This window comes from Dermacentor variabilis, chromosome 2, assembly GCF_050947875.1.
Source record: "Dermacentor variabilis isolate Ectoservices chromosome 2, ASM5094787v1, whole genome shotgun sequence".
Lineage (NCBI taxonomy): Eukaryota > Metazoa > Arthropoda > Arachnida > Ixodida > Ixodidae > Dermacentor > Dermacentor variabilis.
Genome location: NC_134569.1, coordinates 60,395,702 through 60,421,836, shown reverse-complemented (window position 1 = coordinate 60,421,836; position 26,135 = coordinate 60,395,702). Strand labels below are relative to the sequence as shown.

The 26,135-nt window shown below is 41.7% G+C and overlaps 2 protein-coding genes across 3 annotated transcripts in view; one reads left to right on the top strand and one right to left on the bottom strand.

Moving 5' to 3' along the window:
• The window catches only part of Elp1 (elongator complex protein 1), a 230,558-nt gene extending 219,243 nt beyond the window's left edge, over window positions 1-11,315 (top strand). For both annotated transcript variants that reach the window (XM_075680709.1, XM_075680708.1), the window contains exons 26-33: window positions 3,867-3,928; window positions 4,410-4,472; window positions 5,489-5,654; window positions 9,164-9,260; window positions 9,351-9,493; window positions 9,783-9,931; window positions 11,026-11,104; window positions 11,172-11,315. In XM_075680709.1, the coding sequence (XP_075536824.1) occupies window positions 3,867-3,928; window positions 4,410-4,472; window positions 5,489-5,654; window positions 9,164-9,260; window positions 9,351-9,493; window positions 9,783-9,931; window positions 11,026-11,104; window positions 11,172-11,239 (827 nt within the window). In that variant the 3' untranslated portion in view covers window positions 11,240-11,315. The remainder of the gene's footprint in view (window positions 1-3,866; window positions 3,929-4,409; window positions 4,473-5,488; window positions 5,655-9,163; window positions 9,261-9,350; window positions 9,494-9,782; window positions 9,932-11,025; window positions 11,105-11,171) is intronic.
• Window positions 11,316-13,804: 2,489 nt separating this feature from the next.
• mRpS30 (mitochondrial ribosomal protein S30) lies at window positions 13,805-21,946 on the bottom strand. The gene is made up of 5 exons (XM_075680710.1): window positions 21,350-21,946; window positions 20,578-20,733; window positions 20,013-20,124; window positions 17,299-17,472; window positions 13,805-14,331 (listed from the first exon to the last, which is right to left on the bottom strand). The coding sequence occupies exons 1-5, from the start codon at window positions 21,914-21,916 to the stop codon at window positions 13,865-13,867; spliced, it is 1,476 nt and encodes a 491-aa protein (XP_075536825.1). The 5' UTR covers window positions 21,917-21,946; the 3' UTR covers window positions 13,805-13,864.
• Between the last annotated feature and the right edge of the window lie 4,189 nt (window positions 21,947-26,135).

Genomic DNA, 26,135 nt, shown 5'->3' with positions numbered 1-26,135 from the left:
TAAACATCTGGTAGTGTCATGAAATTCTGGATTAAGCAGAACTCATTGCTTCTGGTTCACAATTTTGGCTGAGTGCATACGGTAGTTGGTGCACTGTTTTGTAAGCAACAGCCTGTACACCAGATGTTTCAGCGAACACTTTCAAAAATTATTAAAGGTTCTCTGTAGGAGGTAGCACAATTCTAGTTCAAGAGCTGGCCTATGTATTTTACAAATTTATTTATTTAAATGTATATTATTTTTAATACCTCAAATACCCCTGCTGGTTTTACATAAGGGGTGGGCAAGCATACAAATTAGCAGAAACACAATACCACTGCAGTAAGCACTGAAATGAGTTAGAAGAGAAACAGCAACAAAGAAAAACATAAAAACTAAAGCATTTTGCACATCCACAGGTTAAGAAACAGGAAAATGCAAAAGAAACACACGAGAACTTATCAAATATGACAATAGACAAGTGTTGAATGCAATGTGTACAAAAAGCAGCAGTAACATTTTTCTAGGTATGGAATGCGGCAAGCAAAAATAGGCAGACATCTCGATAAACATATTAAAACGTGACCGGAAGCACATTGAAAAGAATACTACTGATAATACAAGCAGATGACGCAATCAGGCATGTGATTCAGTGGCAGACCTAAAACGCAGGATCATCATGAATAATGATGCTAACTGGAAGATTATTCCAATCCATGACTGTTTTAGAAAAGAAGGAATGAAGATGAGCAGTTGTCCAAGCACAGGACAGATAAACTGCTTTATGATGGCTGATACAGCTTGAAAGATGGTATGCTGGTTTGATAAGGGTGTTGTCAGGAGGGAGGGTATGATAGAGCTTATGATAAAGGCAGAGTCTGAATGTTTTGCTGCGCCTATCTAGTTTGGGAAGATTAGCCTTTGATTTTAACTGAGTGACACTTGTATGATATGAGTAGTCAGAAAAAATGAATCTGGCTGCACAATTTTGTACCGACTCTAGTGTCTTCCTAAGATTGTGTTTGTGAGGGTCCCAGATCATGCACGCATATTGTAACTTAGGTCTTACAAGAGATTGATAGCCTAATAACTTAACGGAGGGTGGGGAAAGTGCGATACTATGTCGTAGATAGCCGAGGGTGCGGTTAGCTTTGTTCGCAATGTCTGTGACGTGTGATGACCACGTGAGGTCATGGTTGATGTTAAGTCCTAAATATTTGAGGGAATCTATTGAAGAAATGACCTCGCTATTAAGCATGTGCATATTAGCTTGATACTCTTGTCGTCTATGAAAAGAAATTACAGAAGTTTTCTGAATATTAATGACCATGAGCCACATACGACACCAAATTCCAACGTTTATTAGGTCATGCTGAAGTATTAGTTTATCGGTGGGATTAGTGATGGAACGGTAAGTGACACAATCATCTGCGAATAGACGAACATTTGAAGAGATGTACGCGAAGATGTCATTTATGTAAATTTAAAAAGTAGCGGGCTGAGTACTGCTCCCTATGGGACACCAGAGGCGACATTACACATGGTGGAGTTGACTTCATTGGCGGAAACGAACTGTTGACGATTGGTGAGGAACTCTCTTACCTATTCATGGTTAAGAGAGTTTTCGAAGAGGTGGACATTACTTGGGGGAAAATGCATAATCAATTAATTAACAAAATGTCACTAATTAAGTTTTGACTAATTACCTTATGGCTCCATATTGCAATTTACTAATTCTAGCCATGGAGTTCGCAAGGCAGATCCACCTGGAATGAATTCTCAGTATGACACCAGTCCTGAGATATTAATTCCTGAACTTTGATGTTTAAGTTGCTTTCTTGACAGAACATCATTTTATGCATTCAAGCACAAAAGTAACTGGAACGCCAATGCATTTCTTCTCAAAGTTCGGGAATTAATATCTTGAAACTGGCGTCATCCTGAGAATTAGTTCCAAGTAGATCTGCCTTGCAAACTCCACGGCTATAATTTGTAAACTGCGATAGTGGCCATAAGATAATTAGTTAACAACTAAATTAGGGATATGTTGTTATTTAGTCAATTATGCATTTCAATCTTTTGTGCAAGGAATCTCCGCCTCTTCGAGTAGATCAGATCATGAGCTAGAATTGTGCTATCTGCCACAGGCGACCTCTAAAAATTTTTGAAAGTGTTCGCTGAAACACCCTGTATATGGTGTTAAAGGGATAGCAGCTTCCATATATTACATGATGGTAGCTGGCTAGCTAGCATAGGTTATGTGGTCTAATTTGCTTTTGGCAACAAAGGGAATGACAACACAGTGGTGCCAAACAACAGAAAGGCATTTATTAGTCATTTTACACAACAGTACCAGCTAGCCAAAATATGTACAACGAAGAGCTCCTTGATAAAAAACTCTGAGGAATGGAAGTTCAACTCCCTACACAGAAGGATAAGTCGTTTGTGCCAGTTGCACTCCAAAGTCCAACGGGAAACCTTCTGAGGGACAGTTTTCTTGGAGGGCACCGTCAATCCTGAGGTCATCCCAGGGTTTTCAATGTCTCTAAGCCAAAGCGGGAGAAGTAAGTTCCTTTCACGCTCGAGTTATCCACGCTGTCAGGTGGCACTTATGTTGGAACACTTGCATCATCTTTCGTTGTAGACCGTAACTATAACAATTCCTACCAATGCATTTGTGTCATGCGGCAAACCTAAATGACAGGAGATGCATGATTCGTGTAGGGAAGACGAACGTCCAAAGACACGAGAGAGGTAATCTCCCTCACAATGTAGAGGAAGGAAGTGAAGGAGGGAGGGAAAGAACAAAGAGAAAATAGTTTTTAGAGTTTTCAGTTATTTTTTCTGTGCATTTTAGTTACATTGTTAACTTACTTGCAAACACAATCTCATATTTACGAGAGTAATATTATACTCCATACTTAAAATGGCATAGTATTTTATTAGTCTTGCACAGATATTTAACAGACAGCTGGGTCTTTTTAATTTTCTTATTGTGCTTGTCGACTCAATGTCAAAGGTGTCGCTATAAAGTGGTCACTTGGGTATATATACAAGCTGTCTTGAGCAGTCCTTTTTCCACACACACGTCCCATAATATTACATACGCCTTAAAAAAAAGACTAAGGAAATTTAGTTGTGTTAACATTTATTGATATTGCGTTCTGAACTGCCATGCGGCAGCAGTGCTTGAAAATACTTGTTTGTGTTCTAATCTGAATTGATTCCAGTGGGTGTTGTGTCCGAGCATGTTATATTTTTTTAATAATGACTCGTGCTCAGCAATTCTCAGATTAGCCCACTCCTTGAAAGAATTACTAAGAGTTGATCCACTCTTGTAAAATCCTGCTGATCCCTTTTTTTAAGCACATGGAAAGTCCCTCTCTTTCAAAGTGCCAAAGTGGTTCGCTCATTGTCATTAAGGTCACAATGATTTATATTGTATTTAAGGCTTATAGTATGGAAGTAACTTTTGGTTATATATTTGTTTATGTTGCTTAATGAAAGGTTGAAGATTGTTGCATGCAATTGCTTTAGGACTAAACCAATACAACTTTGCCGTACTCTGTGCTGATGCTCTGCGCTTTTGGCCTCTATATTAAAACTCAGTGCCTCACTCATGACTCATGTGAACTTTGTGCCAGGCCCTTGCCCTTTGCTGCACCACACCACAGTGCATGATGCTGGCATAAAACTAACAATAAGCTGAAAGAAGTTAAACAACACTGGCCGGTGTTCCCGGTCTAAGTTATGTAGCTCTTGAAACCTACACAAACCTTCCAGACTTTCTTTAGAGGGAATTACTTTCCTTGTAGCACCGCATCAGGCAATTTACTACTTAACAACACTGCTTTAGCATCATCGCTACCTCTTGTATATATTTGCAGATGCTTTGGTACTCGCCAAACGTTACAAGGAAGCCTCTGAAATTTCGGAAACCTTCCTAAAGGTATGTGATTGCTTGTGCTTTTTAGCAAAAGGAGAAAGCTTATGCGATAACATGAAAACAAGAATTAAATATGCGCTTCAGATTTCCTAAAAGGATGAACAGAACAAGCACTGGCCATCTTTTGGTTCCATTGTTGTTCATAAATGCAAATATATTGGGACATTCATCTTTGCAGTCCCTGTAAATGTGAATAGAAATAGCACTAGTCATCTTTTCATTGCTGCCGTTGTTGTTCATAGATCCAAACATATGCATTCACAGGTGTAGAACTTAAACCTCATACCACAGCCTATTGTGAAGAGATTGAAAAACTGTTCAGAGCTGACCAACACAGTTTTTCTAGTGCTGGAGGTAGATATCTTGTGATAGAGCACTACGTAACATATAAAATGGGGTCATTTTTTAAAAAACAATCTTGAATATGCTGTAATTTCTAATGTGTCATATTCTTATTTCATTTTCAACTTTTTCTTTCTTTCAGGATGAAGAAAGAACAGTTCGCATCTTGCTTGACGCACACATGTGGGATGTTGCACTGGCAAAGGTTTGTTTCCATAGTGAAACACTTGCTCAGTAAAATAATGTATATGTACATCTGGGGAAAATAATGGTGAAGACTCACAACTGTACGGAAAGAAATAAGACTAGTTTTGTCCATTTAGAGCTGCCCATTGATAAAGATAGTCATAACTTCATCTCCAAGAAGCTCTAAGTGATTTCCTTCATTTCAACACCATCTGCAGTACCTGGGCAAGCTTATCTTTAGGTCAGTGTCGCAGTCTGTCATGATATCTGGTGTAGCAGAGAGGGACAAGGGTCAGACCAACAACAATGAACAAGCCTTTATATATAAATATCAAGAAGATAGCAAGTGATAATAGAAAATTACAAGTCTAAACAACACACATTTCAAAACACCTGACATATAAAGTTGAGAAACATGTTCTGACTGTCCCGGCGGCATGTTGCTGACAAACAGTGGGGGTCGAACGAGCACGGGACATCATCGGCCGAGTACTGCTAGGTTGTAGGCATCCTGGTAGGCCTCCGTAGTGCATGACGAAGTTGCGGGTGATGAGTTAGGTCATCTGGCTCTGTTGCTAAGGACCACTTCCACAGTGCCGTAGCTGCAAGTCGGTAGGGCACACCAGTGCTCTGCTAGTGGAACGTCACTTCGGCACAGACTACGATGCCTTCTTGATGATGCCCCCAGAGCACATGAAGGAATGTCTTCACTTTTCCAAAGCCACATCAGCTCTCTCCATACCAGCTCAGCAGCCTCTTACCATCTTCTTGCATCATTGCCCAAGCCATGCATAACTTCATTTTCTTTCCTTATAACACACACGTGGCAAAGTTTCAGTGCATGCCACTGATGTGGTATCAAAATGGTGACGAGGAATGCAAACTACCAAGGCTGGAACTCGGGGTTGTGAAAGTTCAGTATTTCATTCTACTATGAATAAAAACATGGCGCATGTGCTAGCTTGACCAGTAGCTGTTTCATATGCAATGCAGAAGAACAGTTCAGATGTGCTCTCCATCTTTCTTGCTTTTTAGATTCACCATTTCAGCAAGTTGGAGCTCACTGAGAAGTTGTGGAAGCCAGCTGTCAACAGCGAGCTTGAATTCATGTTGGAAACTGTGGATTCACTGAAGGCCACATGGTCCAAGCATGTGGCACGGCTAATGATTGTTCGTGAGCACAAAGTCAATGAGGAACAAGGTGATTACCAGAATGCCACACATGCCGTTTCACAGTATTAATACAAGTTGTACATCCATAGTGCTACTTGTTAATGGCTGCTTAGTACGGGTGTTTGAATATTCGAAAAATTCGAATATTATCGTATATTATCTTTTTAAAATTCGTATTCAATTAAAAAATATATATATTCGTAAATGTTCAAATATTCGGTTGGATACAAATATTCAAATATATTGCCGGCCGTGCGGGAGAAAACACGGTTCTTAGCATTTGTTTCCATCTAATCTAAGAATATTGGGGCGATCTTGCGCTAAATTTTGCAATTTCGTGCTGCAAGCGAAATTTCGCCTGTAAAGCCCACCTATCCACTAAACGTAAGAACTGTGCGGAAAAGCCAGCCTCTCAGCAAAGAGCATGGTTTGTGGACAGTGAGGATGCATTTTTTTTTTTTCTTCAGCGCTACTCCATATTCTGAGCTTATTGCTTGACAGCAAGTGTGATAAGTGACGACTGGCACAGGGTCCGCGTTTACAGGCATTTGATGCGGTATAATAAGGCACAGGCTGGCGAGAATTACTAAATTTTTCAACTTAAGCCAAATACACGATGTTTCGGTATAACGGCTCGCTAGTCAAATTCATTTAACATTTACAGTGCAGTTGCAATATTCCAACATAACAAATTAACCCAACTTGCTAATAAATGCATGTGCATATCATTATTCAATATTCTATTTGAAGTTTGAAGCTAAATATTCGTATTCGATTCGTATTCGAAAATTTTGATATTTGCACACCCCTGCTGCTTAGTGATAGTCTCAACCACAATGTGTGCACTTTGTATGATAGGGAAATACATCAGCATTGGAATACATGGTTCACTACCTGTGTTGTGAACTTCATTATTTAGGTGTTGTAGAATATGTGGACTATAAGGCCAAATAATAACTGCACCTCCATCCAGCACCTTTAAGTGTTTGGTTTAGTAGTTTAGTAATTTTAACTTTCCTTAAGTATGAACCAACTAGTCAGCAAAAATGTCTTACTGAAGGCAAGTTTCCGGCACAAAAAACTATGGAGGCAGTCACGTCATGCTCGTCTTTGTGTATGCTGTCTAGATCATTAGCTAACCATTCATATTGGCTATTCATCTCTCTTTAGAAACATCAGAAAAAGAAAGATTAATCAAAGTATAGATTAAGCCGCGAAATTATGCCACAATAGGGATATAGTGGTAAGGACCACATACCACTGATTGTAGTCCTGTGGGCAGTGGCTTAGCAACATCACATAAAGTGCTCTGGAGGAGTTGCAAAGGCTAGTTGGTGGTCTGGAGGCCATAAAAACCCTTTCAGCTAGTGTTAATGGTGCACCAATGGATATCCTACACAGTCCAACCTCCTTGCAGTGGGAGGAACTGAGCAGACCCAACTGACATGTACAACACGCATGTGAGGCAACTAGGAATAACTAAGAATTTCCTTGTGTCTTTTGCCAGAAAGCAGCTAAGACTTGTCAGCTAAGTAAAGCTTGTCTAAGACCTTTTTCTCTCTATCATGAAGGAAGGAAAAAAGTACTGAGGGAGACCCCGACAATACTAGATGTGTCACAATAAGTGTGGTGTAAGTCTGGTGTCATTGTAGGTTTCGCTTTCCTTGTTTATGGGGCACGCAGCAACAGTTGTTAAACCTGCTGGTTACTCTCTCTGACCATAACCAATGACATTGATTTCAAGGTCCGAGAGAAGGAGCTCTCAAAGGAAAAGTGGCCACAGTGACCACTGCCATGGCCATGAGGGGCACTGGCTAACACCTCCAGGGCTAAATCTTGTACAGTAGACCAGTTATTTCGACTGCAGTTAATCCCAACTGAAGGTCCCAGCTGGCACTCGTGAATTTCTTTAGGCCCAAATTTTTTTTATTTCAATCTAAAATTGGCCTTCGTCGGATAATTCAAATTTGACCAGCTATCATGCACACACCTGATCTTTATGGTGACCACAATACTGATCCCTGTAGTGGCAACGCTCTCAGAGTAACTTAAGGGACAGTCACTGCGTTGAACACACATCATCACCCTTGGCAAACACCTATTTTCAGCCTGCCCCTAGAAATATTTTCAAGTAGTAACTGTAGTTCACAATGTCCTATTATAGTATTTACCCTAATGAAACATGCTCCTTTTTAGAAAACCGGCCACTATTGTGCAAGACATATATAGACCCTGGCCCATTTTCTTGCTGAGAAATCGGGTGCACATTAGATTTGTACTCTGTTTAGGATCTTTAATGTAATTTCCATGTTAGTTTTCTACTTTTGACAGATAGAAAATGGGCGCTTGTTTGTTTTGGGAGTGTATTAAAATTGGACAAATACTGTCAAATTAATTAGCTGTGTGTTCTGGCATTTTTTCTGTACCTTGTTTGATTCAATCTACCAGATAATTAGACAAATTTCATTGGTTCCGTCACAGTCAAATTAACAAAAGTCGACCGTACACGTACATAAATACACAAATACCCTAAGAAAGTTGACAGGGGGGGACAGCTACCACTGTACTCCGTGGAATGTAATTACTTTGTGTAATTAGTGGAGCACTGCATGTATAATGCGGAAAATGTGGATTCAGCTCCCACTGGCAGCAAGTTGTCTTCTTGCCTTCTTTCATTTCAGTATTCTGTATTAATGTTTCTACATTTCAATCAAAAGAAGAATTAATTTCCTATATGCTTTCCTAAGGTTCATTGTCTGTTAGCTTCATGTGGCTGTAAGAAAAGAAATCTATCACCTTGATTTCCCTTATTCTGTTGGTGTCACCCAACATACACTGCTTCTGCCAGCCCACTCGCAAACACTAACATGCTTAGGTAGGCGGAAAATGCAAACACCAACCCGACAGAGTAGCTTGGCGGCTATAGTGTTACGCTGCCTGGCCATGGCTTTACGCTGCCTGGGTTCGATGCTGTCTGTGGGGGCTGCATTTTGAAGAGGGCGAAAAGCAAAAATGCTCATGCACTTAGATTTAGGTGCATGTTAAGGAACCCCAGGGGGTCAAAATTAATCTGGAGTCTCCCACTACAGCGTGCCCCATAATTTGGTTGTGGTTTTGGTACGTGCTTAGGTCCCAAAATTTATATAACTTTTTTTTTTTCATGCCAACATCCCCTTTCACCAATATACATCCCACCAATCCCAATCAATATATTATATGTAGTCAATGGCTTCTTGTGTTGTCATGGAGTGTACATCTAACAAAATTGAATAAGTGGTACAGCTAGGCATGATTGCATGCATAGGTGCATTTCATTTTTTTCACACAAAGCGTGTCATTGAGGATGTCCTGTACTGTTTATCGAACTTGTTTGCTTTTTGTCATTGTATGAAAATAACCTTTCGTTTTATATGCAATCCTACGATGCATTGACATAGTATATTCCAAATGACAGTTATGCATAATATTAAGCATATTTTTGTTGAATTGTCAAGTTACAAAGCAAGCTGTTGATTTGGATATTTCGGCATGATCAAGGGGAGGGAGATCTTGACGATGGTGCATTTTCCGACGTGGCAAGCGTGACATCCAGGACAGTCGGTGGGAGCGTTGCTGGTGGCAGCTTCATTTCGGGGTGAGGAATTTCTAGCTTCATTCAAAAAGTGATCATGCTTTGTATTAGTCGTCAGTTTTGTTTGAAAGGAGAAGTACTGTATTTTTTCAGATCGATTGCCACCATGAGGACATCAAGGAATCGTAAGAAACAAGAACGCAAAAAGTATGTGCTGAAGGAAGGCTCCCGTTATGAGGACTTGGCACTCATCATTGCACTTGGCGAAGTGGCCTCTTCATCTGACAAACTACAAGGCAAGCCCACTTGCTCTGAAAACTCAAGAAAAGACTGACACTTAATCGGTCTATCACAAAGGAATTATCTATTGAATAGCAGCTTCTGCAAATAGTTTAGCCCTTCTATAAAAAAACCTGTAATGCGATAACACAAACGAAGGCAGCACAACCGTCTTAATTTGCATGTAGGGCCAAGGTATTATGCCTTGAAAACAAACTTGTGCATCCTTGTAACCACATCCTCATATATGATGGGTATTGTGGGATTAGCCTGTCCAGTCAAGTGATGCTATGCCACAACTTCCAGAGGAGTGCAGGGACCTTCTGCATGCTCTGGTGCTATGTGGCTTGGATCAAGAGGCCAGGAGCCTGCAACATCTGTTTGCAGCACTGCTAGACATCATAGAAAAGGATATTCCCAATGTTTGGCCTCCAGAAACAGCTGAAAGCACACTGGCAAGTCTCATTTTTAATTTGCACCTTGGTTCATGATACAAAGTTGTGCAAGTTGTAGTTGTGCCATGCACTGCATTAAGTAAAAAAAGCTGTGAAAGTGCTCAAAAGGTTGTGCATTGGAGAAGGTGTGTATGCAGATGACGTTGAGGCAGTGTGCGCGTATGTCAGTGCGATAGGGCCAATTAAGTCCTCATATAAGTGTAGTTGGACACCATAGTATCATCACCTCCATTCTTCTGTATGCGCTCTACTTGCCAACTCTCCTGAACTTTCTGTATTGTTTACAAATTCAGGCCTTTTATGTAAGTAACTGATGTCTCATCAAGTTCTAGAAAAATATGTTAATTTTGTTTGTGAGAAAGCTTCACTCATCCATCTCTGATCATACCCTTGAAAGCCTTCTTTATGATTGTGAAAGGACTTCAGAGGTTACCTTTGTTGCACAAGCAGTTCCTGAAACAGGCAAAATTGGCAACAGCAAAGTCACTGAAAAATTCACTATGATCTAAAAACAGTTGTTGCTTGTCAGTTATGTGCTATTCCAAGCATTCTGCTGCTATTGTGCTATGTCTAGAGGTGAAGTATGCATGTACTCCACAGTAGGTGTGGACTCATGGCAAAATTTTTTAAGAATACATGCTATTTTGCATGCTATTTGTGTGTGTGTGTGTGTCTACAGGATATTTGCAAATTTTAAGGTGCACAGATTGGCATGTGTTTGCACCGTCTTGCTCTCTCATGTTCCCATAAACATGCTCTTACCAACAAGATTGACTTTCCTACCAGGCTTCGTTGCCTAATAGCTGAGCTTGCTGCATATTGAAGTGCCAAATTTAAGAAAAGAATTGTTGTTTCATGTTATATTCAGAGTGACCCTCCAGATATTACTTGAGGAAATTTCCCCGGCAGGTATCCTAGAGTTATACAAAAACATATTAATGATAATATTCAGGAATGCTTTTTAGCTAACTTGTAGATATGTCCAAGATGACAAATTTTACCTGCGCTAAGCAGTGTTTGCAGCCCTGTACAAAGATTGTGAGCTGTGGTAAACCATTGGTTGCTATAGCTCTTTTTTCTTTTTTTTCAATCAGCCTCTTGGGCCCCACTCGTCATCAACAATGATTGCTGAAGCAGTACAGAAACAAAAAATTGTGGAGCATGTGATATCAGGTATGCTTCAGGAGGCATTCTTGGTATTCAGCTTTTTAAAGTATGTATTACGAATGACTCGTTTCAGATCCGGCACTTCGACAACCACCTACACTTCGAAGAAACCTTTGCTGGAAACTTCAGATGCTAACCTAATCAACTGTGAACATTTAGTGCAATGTATGAAGAGTAATGTACAGCAGTTGACTGTAAATATATGCTGCCGCTTCCATGCACTGCTGTGCTTGTTGCATGCCTTTTGCAGTATCAGCTGCAGAAAGCTCATCCACGCTTTGCTGCATTCTTAATCCATTCTCTGGTCTGTGCAGGGGAAAGTTTCAAAGTCCACACAGGCAGACAATAGAGACAGTAGGTTGAAACTTTGCAAACAGTGCACAGAGCATGTGTAGCTACTGGTGTCTGAAGTCCTGAAGTGTATAATCAACAAAGTTGCAACAAACCTTGGAAGTGCAAGTGGATATAAATGGGTAAATGTAACACTTGCTGACACCCCACTTAAACATCATCGTACATTATGTCCGCAAACATATTTGCACAAAAGCATCACAGGCTGAAGAGTAAAGATAGCTCATTGATAACTTGCATATAATGAGTGTAGATACCATACCTGCTAACTCTCCCCAATTCCTCGTAAAGTTAACAAAATTTGGGCTTCTACAGTTTCATGAATTTTGCATCAAATTTAGAAAAAATAATTTCTGTTCGCAAATAGTCACAGGCCTACACAGTACATGCAGCACAATCACAGTGTAAGCTCGAATAGCGGTTCCCTAGGAGCTCCATTTTCGGCACTACGCTATAGAGGGTCTCCACGTCGTTTTCGTGAGAAGGATCTGAACTGTCCGCTCGGCGTTGACGGCAAGCTGCAGCATGTCCTGCTCTCTAAAGCCGCGCAGGTAGCTTTACAATTCGCTTCTTGAGCAGCAGTTCGTACCTTGCGAGGAGGTGCCATAACATGTACCAAAGAGTAAACATGGGTATCTAGACTACGTGGCGCACATATCACATCCCTTGACCCTTGGCGTGGTACGTTGTTGTTGATGATTATAATGATTTATTGGCATCCCCTTTGAAAAGAGGTGGTGACAAAAAGCCAGCTAGCCTGATTGAGTTAACCAGGTTCAGCTATGCAGAGCATGCAACTGTGATATGCAACCGCTACATGTCAGGACACCTGGTGGAATATAACGGAACTGCAAGGCAAAGTTTTTATGTATCGATGCTACGCGGAGCACATGTCACATTGCATGTCAAATGGTACAATATTATGCTAATGATGATGATTTAATGGCATTCCCTTTGAAACAGAACAGTGAAACACAGTCACCTAGTCTGCTTGAATTAATCAGGTATGCCATACATGTTTTTCATTACATCAATATTTATACACCTCTATAATCTCTTTCTTTCTCAAGACTTCCCTATCTACCTTGTACCACTATCAGGTATGCCATACATGTTTTTCATTACATCAATATTTATACACCTCTATAATCTCTTTCTTTCTCAAGACTTCCCTATCTACCTTGTACCACTACCTATGCAACTGCTACATGAAGTGTCTCCTGGTGCAATAATATGCAACTGCAATGCAAAGGGTGCAGGTATAGATGCTATGCGGCTCACATCTCACATCGTAGGGCAAGTGACGCGATACAATGATGATGATGACTATTTATTGGCATTCCCGTTGAAACGCGGCGGTGACATAGTCGCCTAGCCAGCTTGATTTAATCAGGCACATAATATATTTTCCAGCGTTCTTGTATACACCTCCTTGAACTTTTTCTCCCCTAAACCTTTCCAACTGCCTTGTATTCCTGCCTGTGCATCTGCTATATGGCATTCTATCTGGTGTAATAATATGCAACTGCAATTCAAAATGTGGCAAGCACAGACGCTACGCGGTGCACATGTGACATTGTGTGTCTCCTCACGTGCTAGGATGGATTTATAGGGCATTTTTTTTGCAGAATGCTAGCAAACACTGGTGTGGCTCGGTGGTAGAGTAGCCGACTACTACGCAGCGGGCCCAGGTTCAATCCCAGCGGGAACTGGGAATCATTTTTCTCACTCCCGCTCATAGCTGCTACGGACACCATCGCCAAGTAAACGGCTACTGGAATGAACTCATAACCGCTTGCGCTGTAAAATGTTTTAAAGCTCTTGAAAGATGGGGTCGGCGTGAGATTGCAAGAAATGCACGCAAAAAAGGAGTACGGTTAGGACTGCTTATAAGTGAAATAGAAGGACCATGTCTTATTCTCGACTGTGGCATGGTCCTTCAGTTTCACTTGTAAGCAGTTTCACAACATATTCACACAACATGTTATTCTTTTCCTTATTATATACATTTTAAAAATTTCCCCTCACCTACAGTCATCTACCTTTACTTTTTACAAATGTAAACATGTATTTGGTATTAGAATGCAGTTTTGATTTGGCTGAAATTTTCGCTTAATATAATGCTTTTCATTGTAACACTCCTCAGAAGGGTCAGACAGCACTGCTTCTGCGCTGATAAAATCATGTACTATTTAATTACATTTGAGACCAAAACAGTGTTTTCAGAGATCAAGGGACCACTTTAGGTCAGGCATAATATTCTTGATGATGTCATTGTGTTTTTCAGTAAAATTGAGACAAATACGCAAACAGTGTTTCCTCTTCAGATATCAAGGCAGCACTTTGAATCACATATGTTATACTTTATATACTTTACTGGAGAAAAACGACTATACATTCACACTGCCAAGCAAGTTACTTCAGCTTGATGTGAGGTGTGGGTGGAGCGTCTTTGTGCCACTTGTAGATCTTGACCCACATCGGCACTTCTTTAGCAATAGCCTCTCTCAGCACAAAGCGGCAGTCGTAGGTCCTCATCCAATACTGAAGTTGTTCTTGCCTCTCTTCTTCAAGACGGGTGTCCACACCCAGATATGGACGAAGCTCAACCCCTTCAGGCACCTTGGGTTGGCGAAGCATGAACCGAAGCAGTAGCTTGAACACGTTGTCATCTATACCTTTCAGTTCTCCATTTTCGTAAGCTTCAAAGAGGCGAAGATTTCCGGATGACCAGCAGAGGTTGCGGAGTGGATTGCTTTCGTAGTAGTCCTCATGGAAACGAAGTGTGTTTAGTTGGTAGACTGCAAATGTCCAGTGCTGCCCATCTGTGTTGACTATGTGGCTGACCAGGGGATAGGTTGGGTCATGATATATTGTGAATCCTGTAAAAGAAATTTTAAAGACAACAAGGGTGAAGATACTGAAGCTCTGCATCTCTTTCTATATTTAATAGTAATGTTAAACTACACATAACTAAATATCATTATTTCAAATGGAACACAAGTTGGCCAGTACAAGTGTCATAAAACAAACTCTTAAGTTATCAGCAATCACCTTCATAACATGTGCTACAAGTCTAACATTTGTGAATCATATAAGAATTTGCTTGCAGAGTAATGCATCACGTAATGAAAAAAGGCAGTTACACTTCATATTTAGTCCACAGAAAAAGAAAAAAAGCCCTTTCACATTTTTTTACCTATTTAGGATCTTTGTTATGCTAGACAGTAGTTGAGCATTCATTTACAGAAATGCAACATTCTCATTTAACAATTAACAGCTGTAACAAGCCTAGGCCAGACAGCCAACAAAAATATATAATGCTGCAGAAAATTAATGATGATGTGCCACCTGCCTTTGCATCAATCCTTTCTTGTGAACAAAACCTCTGCTCGAAGTTAGGCTGGCTGGTTAGAGATTCTACTGGTAGATGTGTAATCACCGATCTAGCTGAGCACTGCAGACCTCTATAGCATTCATGTAAGACTGGGATTATAAAATGTGATTGTGGCATGAAATCTTAGTACTTGTGAAGAAACAGCAATTGCAAGATATATTTCAATTGCTTAAGTAAATATGCAGGCCATGGCTACTGTGATGTAATGAGTGAACAGCTATGTAATATACAGGGTGCTTTTTTTATTTTACAACAATTTTTAAATATTACCTGTGGCAAATCGCACAAATCTCGTTGAGCTGGCTTGCTCAGAGAGGCAGATATAATTTACACTAAATATCAATATGGCTAATCGAATGCTTAACAAAACTTTAGTAATCAACTTCCTAAATTTACTTCAGCACACATATTCCAATAAACAAATTTAAGGCAGAAATTTCACAAAGCATATCTGATTGGAACTAATTTTGAGATAAGCAGTCAAACTTGTGGTAAAGATAAGCTGTTCCATTTACTTTTTTAACAGAACATTTTTTTATGCATTGATGTTCAAAAATTACTGGAACACTAATGCATTTTATCGCCAGCTTTAGGGATGTATATCTTAAAACTGGTGCCAGCTCCAGAATATGTTACAAGTAGACATGACTTTTGGAGTCGCCTACAATTACAGTAGACTTCCGTTGAATCGATGCTGGTTAATTCGATCCCAGCCAATGGCCATGCATGTCTGTGGGTCCAAACTTTCGTTATTTCGATCCTAGATTTGCCTTTGCCAGATAATTCGAAGTTTACCAGCCAGCACACGTGCAGTGACCCCTTCAGTGGCAGCATGTGTCTTGAACGGAGCTTAACTGGCAACTCCTGCAATTTTTTTACGTCCACTGACCTTAATAAAATTTTGAATATACATTCTCTCTTGCACTCTGATTATCTGTGTCAAACCATAGGACTGCATTTAGTTTTCCTGAAAATGAACTTAAAGATTGGCTGCATACTCTCGACTCATGCCCACGAATGAATGACTTTTTACTGGCCACCCTGTGATTGTGATGTCAGAGTCTATACCGCCACTTAGCCCAGAAACACCAAAGCTGGCCGCCCCCCTCTTTTTTACGAGACAACGGCTGGCAATCATTACTTTAACAGACATGGTGACCGGTGCTTCTTTTCGTCTTGCCGCAGCACAATGTGTAGAGCTTGGGGCTCGTCAGCTGCCTCGCGAGGCAGCGGCAGGTCAAAAGCATGCGGTAATCCTTCAGTGCTCATATCGTTGCTGAATTCACTGTTGTCTAGTTCAGAAGAGCTGGAAAAGCTCCCCATGTCATTGGAAGAGATTGTCAGCTTCGTCTTTTTTGGCATTAATACCATGTGCACCACGTGTTTAGCACGCATTCTGTGTGTTTACATTGCTGTAGTGTAGGATCTGATGTCATCGACTCATCGTAGACTTCACACAAAGCAGCTACCCGTTTCAGCTTTGGTACCTCGTTTACTGGTCGCTTAAAATTATTGTTGAGTTTCTAAGCAAACTGAACCATCCTACCAGTGGTAGGACTGTTAATGCCATTAGAAAATGGCAATAACCTAATGTGGTAAGAGAAATGCCGGAATTGCCCTTAAGGGGAGAATGAATGCGTTGAACACTCGTCACCTCCCGTCGAAAACACCTTTTTTGGCCTGCTTAAGCAGAGCAATCAGACATGAAACCAAAACCGCCTGCATAGCCTTCAGATGCTCTACCGCATAAAACAAATTTACTGCAGCAAAGCTGACTTTAGGAAAGCTGCTGCCACTGTGCAACAAATATTAGACCCTTGCCCATATTTCTTGCTAACGAATTGGGTGTGCGTTAGCTTTCTATTTTGTTGAGGAGCCTTAATGTCATTTCTACGTTAATTTTCTACTTGGACACATAGAAAATGGGTGCATTTCATTTGGGGGCATGTTAGACTCTGGCAAATACTACCAAACGAATTGGCATTTTGTTCTGACATTTTTTTCTGCATCTCATCTAATTAGACCTGGCAGACAATTCTATCGATTTCATCGGTCCCATCAGGGTTGAATTAACGGAAGTCAACTATAGTACATTGCAATATGCCCCGTAAAGTAATTAGTTTAAGTGAGTTAACAAAACTTTGTTAATTAGTCAAATATTCATTTTGATTTCTTGTGCAAATAATGTCCACCTCAGACAGTAATCCAGCTCAAAATTAGAATTGTGCTACGTGCCGCAGATGAACTTTAAAAAAATCAAGAATGAAAAAAACTCCCTGCATGACTAGCCATAACAACTATGATGGCAAAAATACAGCTTTTGCAGAAGTTGTAGCCCACAACAAAAAAGACTGGCTACTTATGGGCACTATTCACTCCTCACTGGTGACAGCCATGTGCAACAATGACAATGTAATGCCAAGTGTGCAACAATGTGCCACTGCATGTGTACCCAGCTGTGTTGCCACTCCATTCAGCCAGCCAAAGCCTGCCAGTATGGCTGCAGCATTCGTCGCATCCTGCACCTCTTCAGGTGTTTTGAATGGAGAGCTGTGGTGGCCAGTCAGCACGCTGCGTTGCCGTATGGTGAGCAAAGGAAAATTGCACTCGTGGAGTGGCCAAGTACCTAAAGAACATGAAAATGAGGCTCAATGAGAATGTGCGCTGCTTTGTGTTTTCTATGTGGGAAAGGCACAGACAAAGAAATAACCCCGTCATTATTTTCATTTATGGCAACTAAACCAAAGTCTCAAAAAAGAAAAACTACAGCATAAAAAGTAATACAATCATGAGTGATTTCTGGCCCTCAATCCAGCTAGGTTATTTGTAACATTAGTGTACCCAGAATTTCCCATTGGGGCAATGGCAGAAATTATGGTTTTGGAGAGAACACACACACACGCACGTGCGCACACACACACTAGCTGGAAAAAAAAAAAACTTTGGGGAAGGTTTCCAAAGTTGAACCACCCTTGTCAGTGTGCCATTGATTTGTTAAATACATTCAAAAAACACAAATTATCCTAAACCAGCAAGTGAATCTAAAATACAAGCTGTCTAGTTTTACAAATTATAATATGTTTGTTAAAATGTTGAATATTTGTCCATGAGTTTCTCTTATTGTGTAAACCAATCTAGGCAGCAATAACCCATATTTGCAGCTGCACCATTTTTTCAGGATGCCACGATTCAGTAATGTTTCAAGTATGTTAATTGTCTCATTCAATTAAAATCTGAGTGCAGTTTACATTTTGCAGAACTGTCGCACTTAAACAAGCTGTTCAAGGTAACTTTATAAAGATCAAACTCACAAAAATGGCCACTCAACACCTTATTTGGAAGTTCCATTACAGTTCACAGTGCCACATGTGAAACGGCATTTGTCATTGTTTTCTCACTGGAGCAACATTTTCGATATATACATGTATGTACGAAGCTTAATGTGCTGCTCTGAATGCAAGTACCAACAAATGGGCTTATAAAACCCTGTATGCTGACCATCAAGTATTACTAGTAGGTTTACTTCTGTTTGTCATAATAAAACAATGAATTCGTACATTAATCTTGAAGACATATTGTCTGCTAAGACGCATATTTAAAGCATACCAACCTATTTAATGGAATAGCACATTATATTCAGCAGCTTCATTGATTTACTTGATTTTCTATGATTTAACCATTCAATATGTGCCACTGGGGGTATGCTTATTCTTGACTAGATCTTCGGAAGGTATGTGCTAATGTGACAAAGAAATATAGAAGTTGAGACCTTTCAGGTGCATAAACATAACCACTGCATGAGATTACATGTGTTCACTTTCATCCTATGGATGAAAGTAAGCACGTTTGTACACAGTGCCGTTAGATGTACAATATTTACTTAACTGCTTCATACAGACTCCAACAGGCATGTTGGATCTGTGCAATTTCTTTTTTTACAGCAGCATGATTAGTAGGAAACCTTGCTAGCAATTTTTTTAATGTGGAGAAATATTGGGTTCAAATTGTGACTTGCTTCGTACAGTGAGCTGGGTAGTATGATATAACTGACCTTCAAAACAGTGCCAGGGAGCACACATTGTTCTGCATAATAAAGCAACAAATCAAGCGTATCAAGCCTTTACATATAATGCTGTCGTATAGCTGTCTCCCCCCCCCCCCAATACACACAGATCTCTAAATAGAATGGGTGAATGGAATAGAATGGACAGTAAAGGAGAATATGAGAAGTTCCGAGTACCATGTTTTTATTTATAGCTTATTCCACAGCAAAGACAACATATGCCTCACATTCTAATTAGCACCACTGTTTTCCTTTCTGTAGGTGCATATTTCTACTGCAGACATAAAAATTACAGTATATAAAAATTGGTCTTCCAGTGGTGGCAATAGTGGCATGTAAAATTGGTTTAATATAATTTTAAGTGAGGTCTAACAGTGTAAGCATTGTAGAAATATTGTTGTGCTGATACCCAACGTTTGCATGCAGTGTTCTCATATTATGACAATGCCAGAGATAAACACATGCCGATGGTCGTAACCGTTGACATTAATGTTGACATTTCAAACTGATCAAATACATCATTTCCTGCATTTATGAAGCAGGCACTGGGACACTGCCTCATAAATTTGGACACAATAACAGCAGTACACGTAGGGAATGTCGTTGATCATATGGTCGCAAGGATCCATGGTTACATTTCCTGCTTCAGTTTTCACAGGCTGCTACTCACCATTCTCCATGTAGCACCCAGAATATGGCACTGTCTACCATTGTACGTTAACATAAGCGTGCCAAATTTTAAGCATAAAAGTGTCAATATGTTAATGAAGGACATTTCAATGCAGAAAGCTTGTAGTACTTCAGGTGTCATCATTAAAAAATGTCTGTTGACTACATAAACCTTGCCACTTTTCCCACATCTTTGATAAATCCCACATTACTTTATATCCACATAATAAGCATTCAATATACATTTATTCACATGCATTGTGTGAGCAAATGATTCATACTGACACAGACTCTCACATTGCGTGGGATATGAGAACATTTAGAATTTTCTGTGCAGTTTTCTCCTGTGCAAGAAGGCACAGGATTACAGGCATGCTAGCACACACTATACACCCACCCAAATTATACATACTATAAAAAAAAAAAAGACTTACCAGGCAAACTAGTCTGATACTTCCTTTTCCACTTGAACTTCATATAAGATGGATGGTAGGGAAAATCTGGAACTTCTTGGCTGCATACAAGTGGGTCATCCAGGCTCACTATCTATAAATAAATGTTTACAGGAGATAACCCTCTTTTGTGTTACTGTTGCAGCACAGTTATAAGACATTCAGCTTGTCCTTGCATTACTGGAGCATAAACAAGGAAAGGGTTCATCACAAGGAATGAATAATACGACACATTATAGGGAAAACTGGTGGTGTTTTATTGGGCAGAGGGACAGTACTTATGGTAAGAAGCAAACACAACTGCACACCTTCCCATTACGCAGTTATTTCAGGCTAAAATAATCTGCACACAAATAATCTGTCAGTGAAAATGAAACAATTGGCACTCTCAGTAAGTGAAGCAGCTGCTAAAAGAAAAGCTTCTGCTATGATCATGTAATTGTAGGCAACTTTCTAGCATTGCACACTCTACCGAAAGGAAGCTCTGACAAAACCACCGATATCCTCATTAGAATCAAACATGCTGGGTGTCTTCATATTGACTTACGGCAGGAAGTGGCTCAGTAATTCTGACTTGAGCATCAGGTTTATCCATGAACTGCAATTTCATGTGGATGGTTTCCTGGTTTCTGAACCGTCTCCTCTGGCTGGGGTAGTATCGGCCGTGCTCCCAAAAGGCATCGCAACGTGGTTTGAAGTCCACCTGGAAGAGAGAAGTATTTTATTATGCAGGCCACGTTATCCCAAAAATTAAGCGCTGTAACAGCCTTATATGTCATCAATGTGGCTGTCGAGAACACATGTTTAGGTGTTCTTACGCAGTCGTGCATGAAACTTTCTCCTTGCAAGGATCCAAAAGTCACACCGCACTTGTCATTATGTCCATTTACAACTTGACATTATTACTTGCTTATTAATGCTCCCAATTCATTTTTCAAAGAAGAATGCTCAAACAGATAAGTGTCGGTACACAACATAGTCATCTTCACTCAACTTGTGTTTTGTAGTCTTTCCAGTTAAACATGTTTATGCACTCCTGTGAGCCTAACAACGCGTCGGCTGCTCTGATCACGCTCAGTTAAAGCGCGGCAAAGTGGCGCCTGTAGAGCAAGCGTAAGCGAGAATAAGTGTGTGCTTGGATATGCAATTTACACTGAAATCGAATTATTTTCCATGCGCCATTCTCACTCTTTAACCAGAATTACACGTAAAGCAACCGTGCATGCATTTATACAAAGTTCAGTGTGCTCCAACGCAGCCGTTTGACGGCACAATTCCGTGCATTTACTATCGAGTAGGAAGCGAGCTATTTTACCGACCTGCGAGGTCTGAAGGTGAGGCGTGTCCTTGGCAAGGCCTCTCAGAAGCACCGACAAAACGCTTGCGATAACTTTATTCTGCTTGAGTGACTCGAAAGATTTAGCTCTGAATTTACCGCCGCTCTCGTACATCTCCAGCTCTGTGGCGATGGCATCGACGAGGTACGGCTTGAGCCGCGCGTACGCGTCCTCGACGTCTATTTTCTCGTAAGAGTCGGGCAGCCCTTCTATGAGGTGCGTGCGCGTCGCGTACTGGTACGCAGGGAGGCAGTTGTAGTACAAGATATCCGGGTTCACCACGTAACAGTACTGCTGGCCCGTCTCGGCCATCGTCTGCAGTTTTTGCTGAACAGTGGGCATCGCCTTGATGCTGTCTCGCCATTCTTCTCTCTCGCGCCTCTTGGTGGCCTGTCTAGAAATATCCAAGATCGGCGGGTACTTGGGTTCTTCAGTGTACGCGTACTCTGATTCTATGTCCGGGTTAAGGAGCTTGGGATAGTAACTCGTGAACCGCAAATTTCGGGCGCATCCTAAAATGCACCGGTTCGCTAGTATTTTGGTCGCCATTTTGTAAAGAAGCACATGGCAGTAGCGAGGGTTGCCAGAGGGGTGAGCCGTACTAGCTGAACTACGCGAAATTTGAATTAGGTGGTGTCCAAATTTGATGATGATGATGATGATGATGATTTAATTGCGCCACCTTTGAAGCGGGGCGGTCACAACATAGAGTTTCTCACTATTACATTATTATTATAGTGAGAAACTCTATGGGTCACAAATAGCAACAAATAGACACCTAGTCAGCTTGATTTTTCTTCAAGATCTTCAAGATCTTTTCTTCAAGACCACTATAAGCTATGACTGCAAGTAGAGCACTCTACTGCAAGACATCCGGTCGTATAGGGTGGCGTCCTCTAGAGTTAAAATGATAATTTAGTCTTCTGTGGTTGAATGATTTTGTAGGAAACTCTATGGTTGAATGCGGCTGAAGTAGAGTGACCTAGAAAAATACTCTGAGGTGATTTTGGGAACTACAAACACGTCATACAGGTAGAGTTTTGGATGGGTTATGGAATCCACGTCCCATAAAGTGACGCCCAGTATATTTAAAATGCGTCTTAAAGAGTATGCTTTTGCAGTGTGAATGTTCCGGACGCGATTGCAGGAGCCAAGAACACATCATAGACGTCAGATTTTGGACACCACCTCATTTCGCATCTCAATATCTCTTCCACCGCGTTTTTCATTTGAATCCCCTTGTAAAAGATACCCTTCTTGCCCCTCCGTCTTATATTTCGGCCCGCACTGACCACAGTCTTAAAGTCGGGTTGCCATCGTGCCATACAAACCGGTACAGTGACTCATTCATCCATAGGACAAGCACGGTCTGGAATCGCCTTCCCGCATCAATCACACTCATCACCGACTCTACCAACTTCAATACCGCTGTTCAGAATGCCTTTTGTTAATATTTTCGGTTAATACTTTCTGTTTGTATTTTTACTGCATTATTTTTGTTTTCGACTCCACTCCTTCCTGTAACGCCTTCGGGCCTTGAAAGTACGTGAAATAAATAAACCAGCAAAACAATAGCCTTTAAGATCCGCATTACCCCAAAAAATCCTGTTTGGAGCCTCCACCGGAGTCCCCCCCACATAACCCCCACATATCCCCCACATATCGTGCCATTGCCAGAGTTTTGTCACCTACATCGTTTGAGGTTTCTTTCGACTTGCCTCAACCTTCTCACTTAACATTTTATTGTGGCCAATAACTTTCTGCATCATTGTTGGCGCGGACCTGCACGCATTTTAATTCATATTTTGCTTTATTTTTGCAAATCCTGACAATAGGAGAATAAACGCATTAGAAGTAGAAGTGGCGGCTGCCTCATCCGCAAAACCTCACTTCATTGTTTTAAGTTTCCACTGTAAACACCATGCACAAACACAATATATCTGTGTTTATACACAGGAAAGTTAGCCAATTAACAATTATTTCTAAAGGTATGAATAGCTTATGCCTAGAGACTGAATATGTTGCTGTATGTTCGCCTCGCTTTAAAATAATTTGCATGCTTTTTGACCCAGAAAAAAGAAAACTGGTAACTTTAGTGACCCCTTCGGCAGAGTCTTTTATCAACAGCGTGTGAAATGCACGTGAATGGTATATATGTGTCTCAATATCGCTTCTCTTTCCAGTAAGCAAAGCTAACGACTCATTAAAAAAAACACTTCTAAGAATTTACATTTATTAGGGATGGAAACATCGTCACTTGCATGCAGAGGTCATAAATATATTCAGGGTGTCCCCACTAACTATCATGCAGCAAGATTTAAAAAAAAGCATTCAATGCGTTACTCAAAAAAACCTAGTGCACATTGTTTCCAGTACAGTGTAGTAGCTGCCAGTAACTTTCTCGTTGCTGAGATTTCACTAGGTAATTGTAATTAATTATGTAACTCGAGACGTACTATAATAATTTACAGATTGTCAATGAGGAATTTGTAGGCACAGCTTAGGGACACCTAACTGCGGTATCTTCATCGGCGTACTGATAGCGTACTATTTTTTTACGACTGATAAATAAATCCTGAGAAACATGGCGAATACCACGTGACAGCGCTCCCACCCGCATCATAAAGCAGCGCCCTCGAACAGGCTCCTTCTGAGTTAGCCAGAACGAAATGAAGGAAATAAAGAAAAAGATCACCACCCAAGCTCTCCGTACAGATGGAGCGAAGCTGAAACGTGCGGCCCTGGTGTTTATCACTGGGTCAATCCCGACGGGACAATCACGACTTGGTAGGCTGCAGGATCCTCGGTATGCAGTTGCTGCTTGCGCTCGGCTGCACGAGCCTGTTCTTGTGCTCGGGCTGCAGCATCGGGACGGCGTAGACGAGCTCGTTCCCGGTTGCGTATTTACAATTGCTTGTAGCAGAGTTCTTCAATGCTTCTAGTAGGTACAGTGGGCCGCGGCACTTGCGGAGACGCCGGACGTGTGCGCGCATGCGCGAGTAAGAGCGGGTGCGAGAGAGGAAATGTGGGGACTTTCGCTCCTTGAATATATGACTCTGCCTAGGCACTACGGAGGAGTTTGTTAGCGCGTGCTCTTTGCGTTTGTCTTTAGGCTTGCCGGCAGAAGTGGCGGGGCGTGGTAGTGCTGAACTTAGCGTAGCAAGTTGGCGGCTGAGCGTAAATATGTTTATTCAATCGAGTTTCTTTTACTAATTGACACATCGTGTCATTATTTCGCACTATTGGCAGCGCCTCCAGGACACCGAAGTGGTATCGGGGACACCAAAGCTAGAAGCCGGCCGGACTGATCCGTGGGTTGGGGCCGCGGAGGCTGAAGCGTGCCAGGGGGTGTTCGCATAAAGAATTGGCTGTCCGCTGTCGCGGACAGTCGATACACCCCGAGCACGCGCAGGCCTCGGCGAGCCCTACTTCCAGCTTTGATCCCCCCGCGACTCCTAGGATGCCCTGGAAATCCTGCGCCGCCTGCTTTATTATAACCTCAGGTGCTCTCCTGAGGCCTCCATCTGCCGGTTACATGTGCCCTCTTGGAGCAGTGCTTGTAAAGAATGCAATCTATCGTCGCGAAGAAAAAAGCGACCCGCTACTTATACAACACCCGTCAGAACCTTGCCCTTCAGGCGCAGCGATCACCAAATGGGGTATCCGTGCCCACTGCCTCGCCGCGCGGGTAGCCAGACGCGGGCAAGACGCCCTCTCCCGGATTTTCATTGCCTCACTGCATAGCACCGAAAAAACTCGCAGTATCACTCGAAAGGCGAAGCATCGATTGCGATAGCGAATTAATCGACAGCTTTACGAAGTAAGGATAGTAATTTTATAGGTCGTATAAAGATGTAAACATTTGCTTCCTAAATAAATTAACAAGCATGGTGTCACGCGCGCACAGGTAAACATGAACACGTCGCACTCGATGACCTCGGAAGCTAGCCGTCAGAACGCTGGAGCGAGGAAACGCGGCAGCAGCAGCGAGTGAAGTGCCCTTCGTGTTGTCTCTCGCTTCAACGCGAACACCGAAGGCACAGCGCATACGAAGCCATCGGCACTCGGCGCATGCATTTTGTCCACATCGCAAATCGATTTGAAAATGAGGCCCACGCGGGCGGGCACTTTGTATATAACGCAGATCGCTTTCAAGATACGGCACCCGCGCGGCCAAGCCGTAAGTAGCAGCTCCCACTCCCCCTCCCAGGCCTCACGCGCGACAGAAGACGGCGCGCGCCCGCTCCGCTTTCCTCCCTCACGCGCGCGAGATCGTTGGCTGACCCTCGCAATTTTTCACTTGCACATACAGCGCGTGGCGCGCGGTGACGATATTATCGTGTTTTGACTTTGTACGGAACAACACGGCGACAGCGGCGACAGCGGCGACAACGGCTGGAATTCGCTTGGACTGTCCAAATTCATGAAGGAAGGAAAACATTAGGAGGGAGCATCACCAAACCAAGCCAAACCTGGTGTCCCGACACGTGACCGTACGTGAAAGTGCGCGGTTGGTTTTAGTATTTCCTCTCTGTAGGCAGAGCCGCGGCAGGGCAGCTGAACGAGCGCGCGCCGAATAAAAACTACTGGCATAGCTACTGGGAACCAAACATGTCGGCAAATCTCGATTCTTACTTCGTGATCTCGACGCAAAAGGTCACGTGTTGGGCCACCACTAAGCAAATGTATGGGCTTCACTGAGCTGGCTGCGTGACGTAATGCTCTCTCCGAACTTTTTCCTTCCTCCATGATATAATCGTTATCGCAA

Coding starts and splice junctions, on each gene's coding strand:
- mRpS30 (XM_075680710.1), bottom strand. CDS start 21,916: ATGGCGACCAAAATACTAGCGAACCGGTGCATTTTAGGATGCGCCCGA. Junction 20,734..21,349: donor CTCACCTTCAGACCTCGCAG/GTCGGTAAAATA, acceptor TCTCTCTTCCAG/GTGGACTTCAAACCACGTTG. Junction 20,125..20,577: donor TTACTGAGCCACTTCCTGCC/GTAAGTCAATAT, acceptor ATTTATTTATAG/ATAGTGAGCCTGGATGACCC.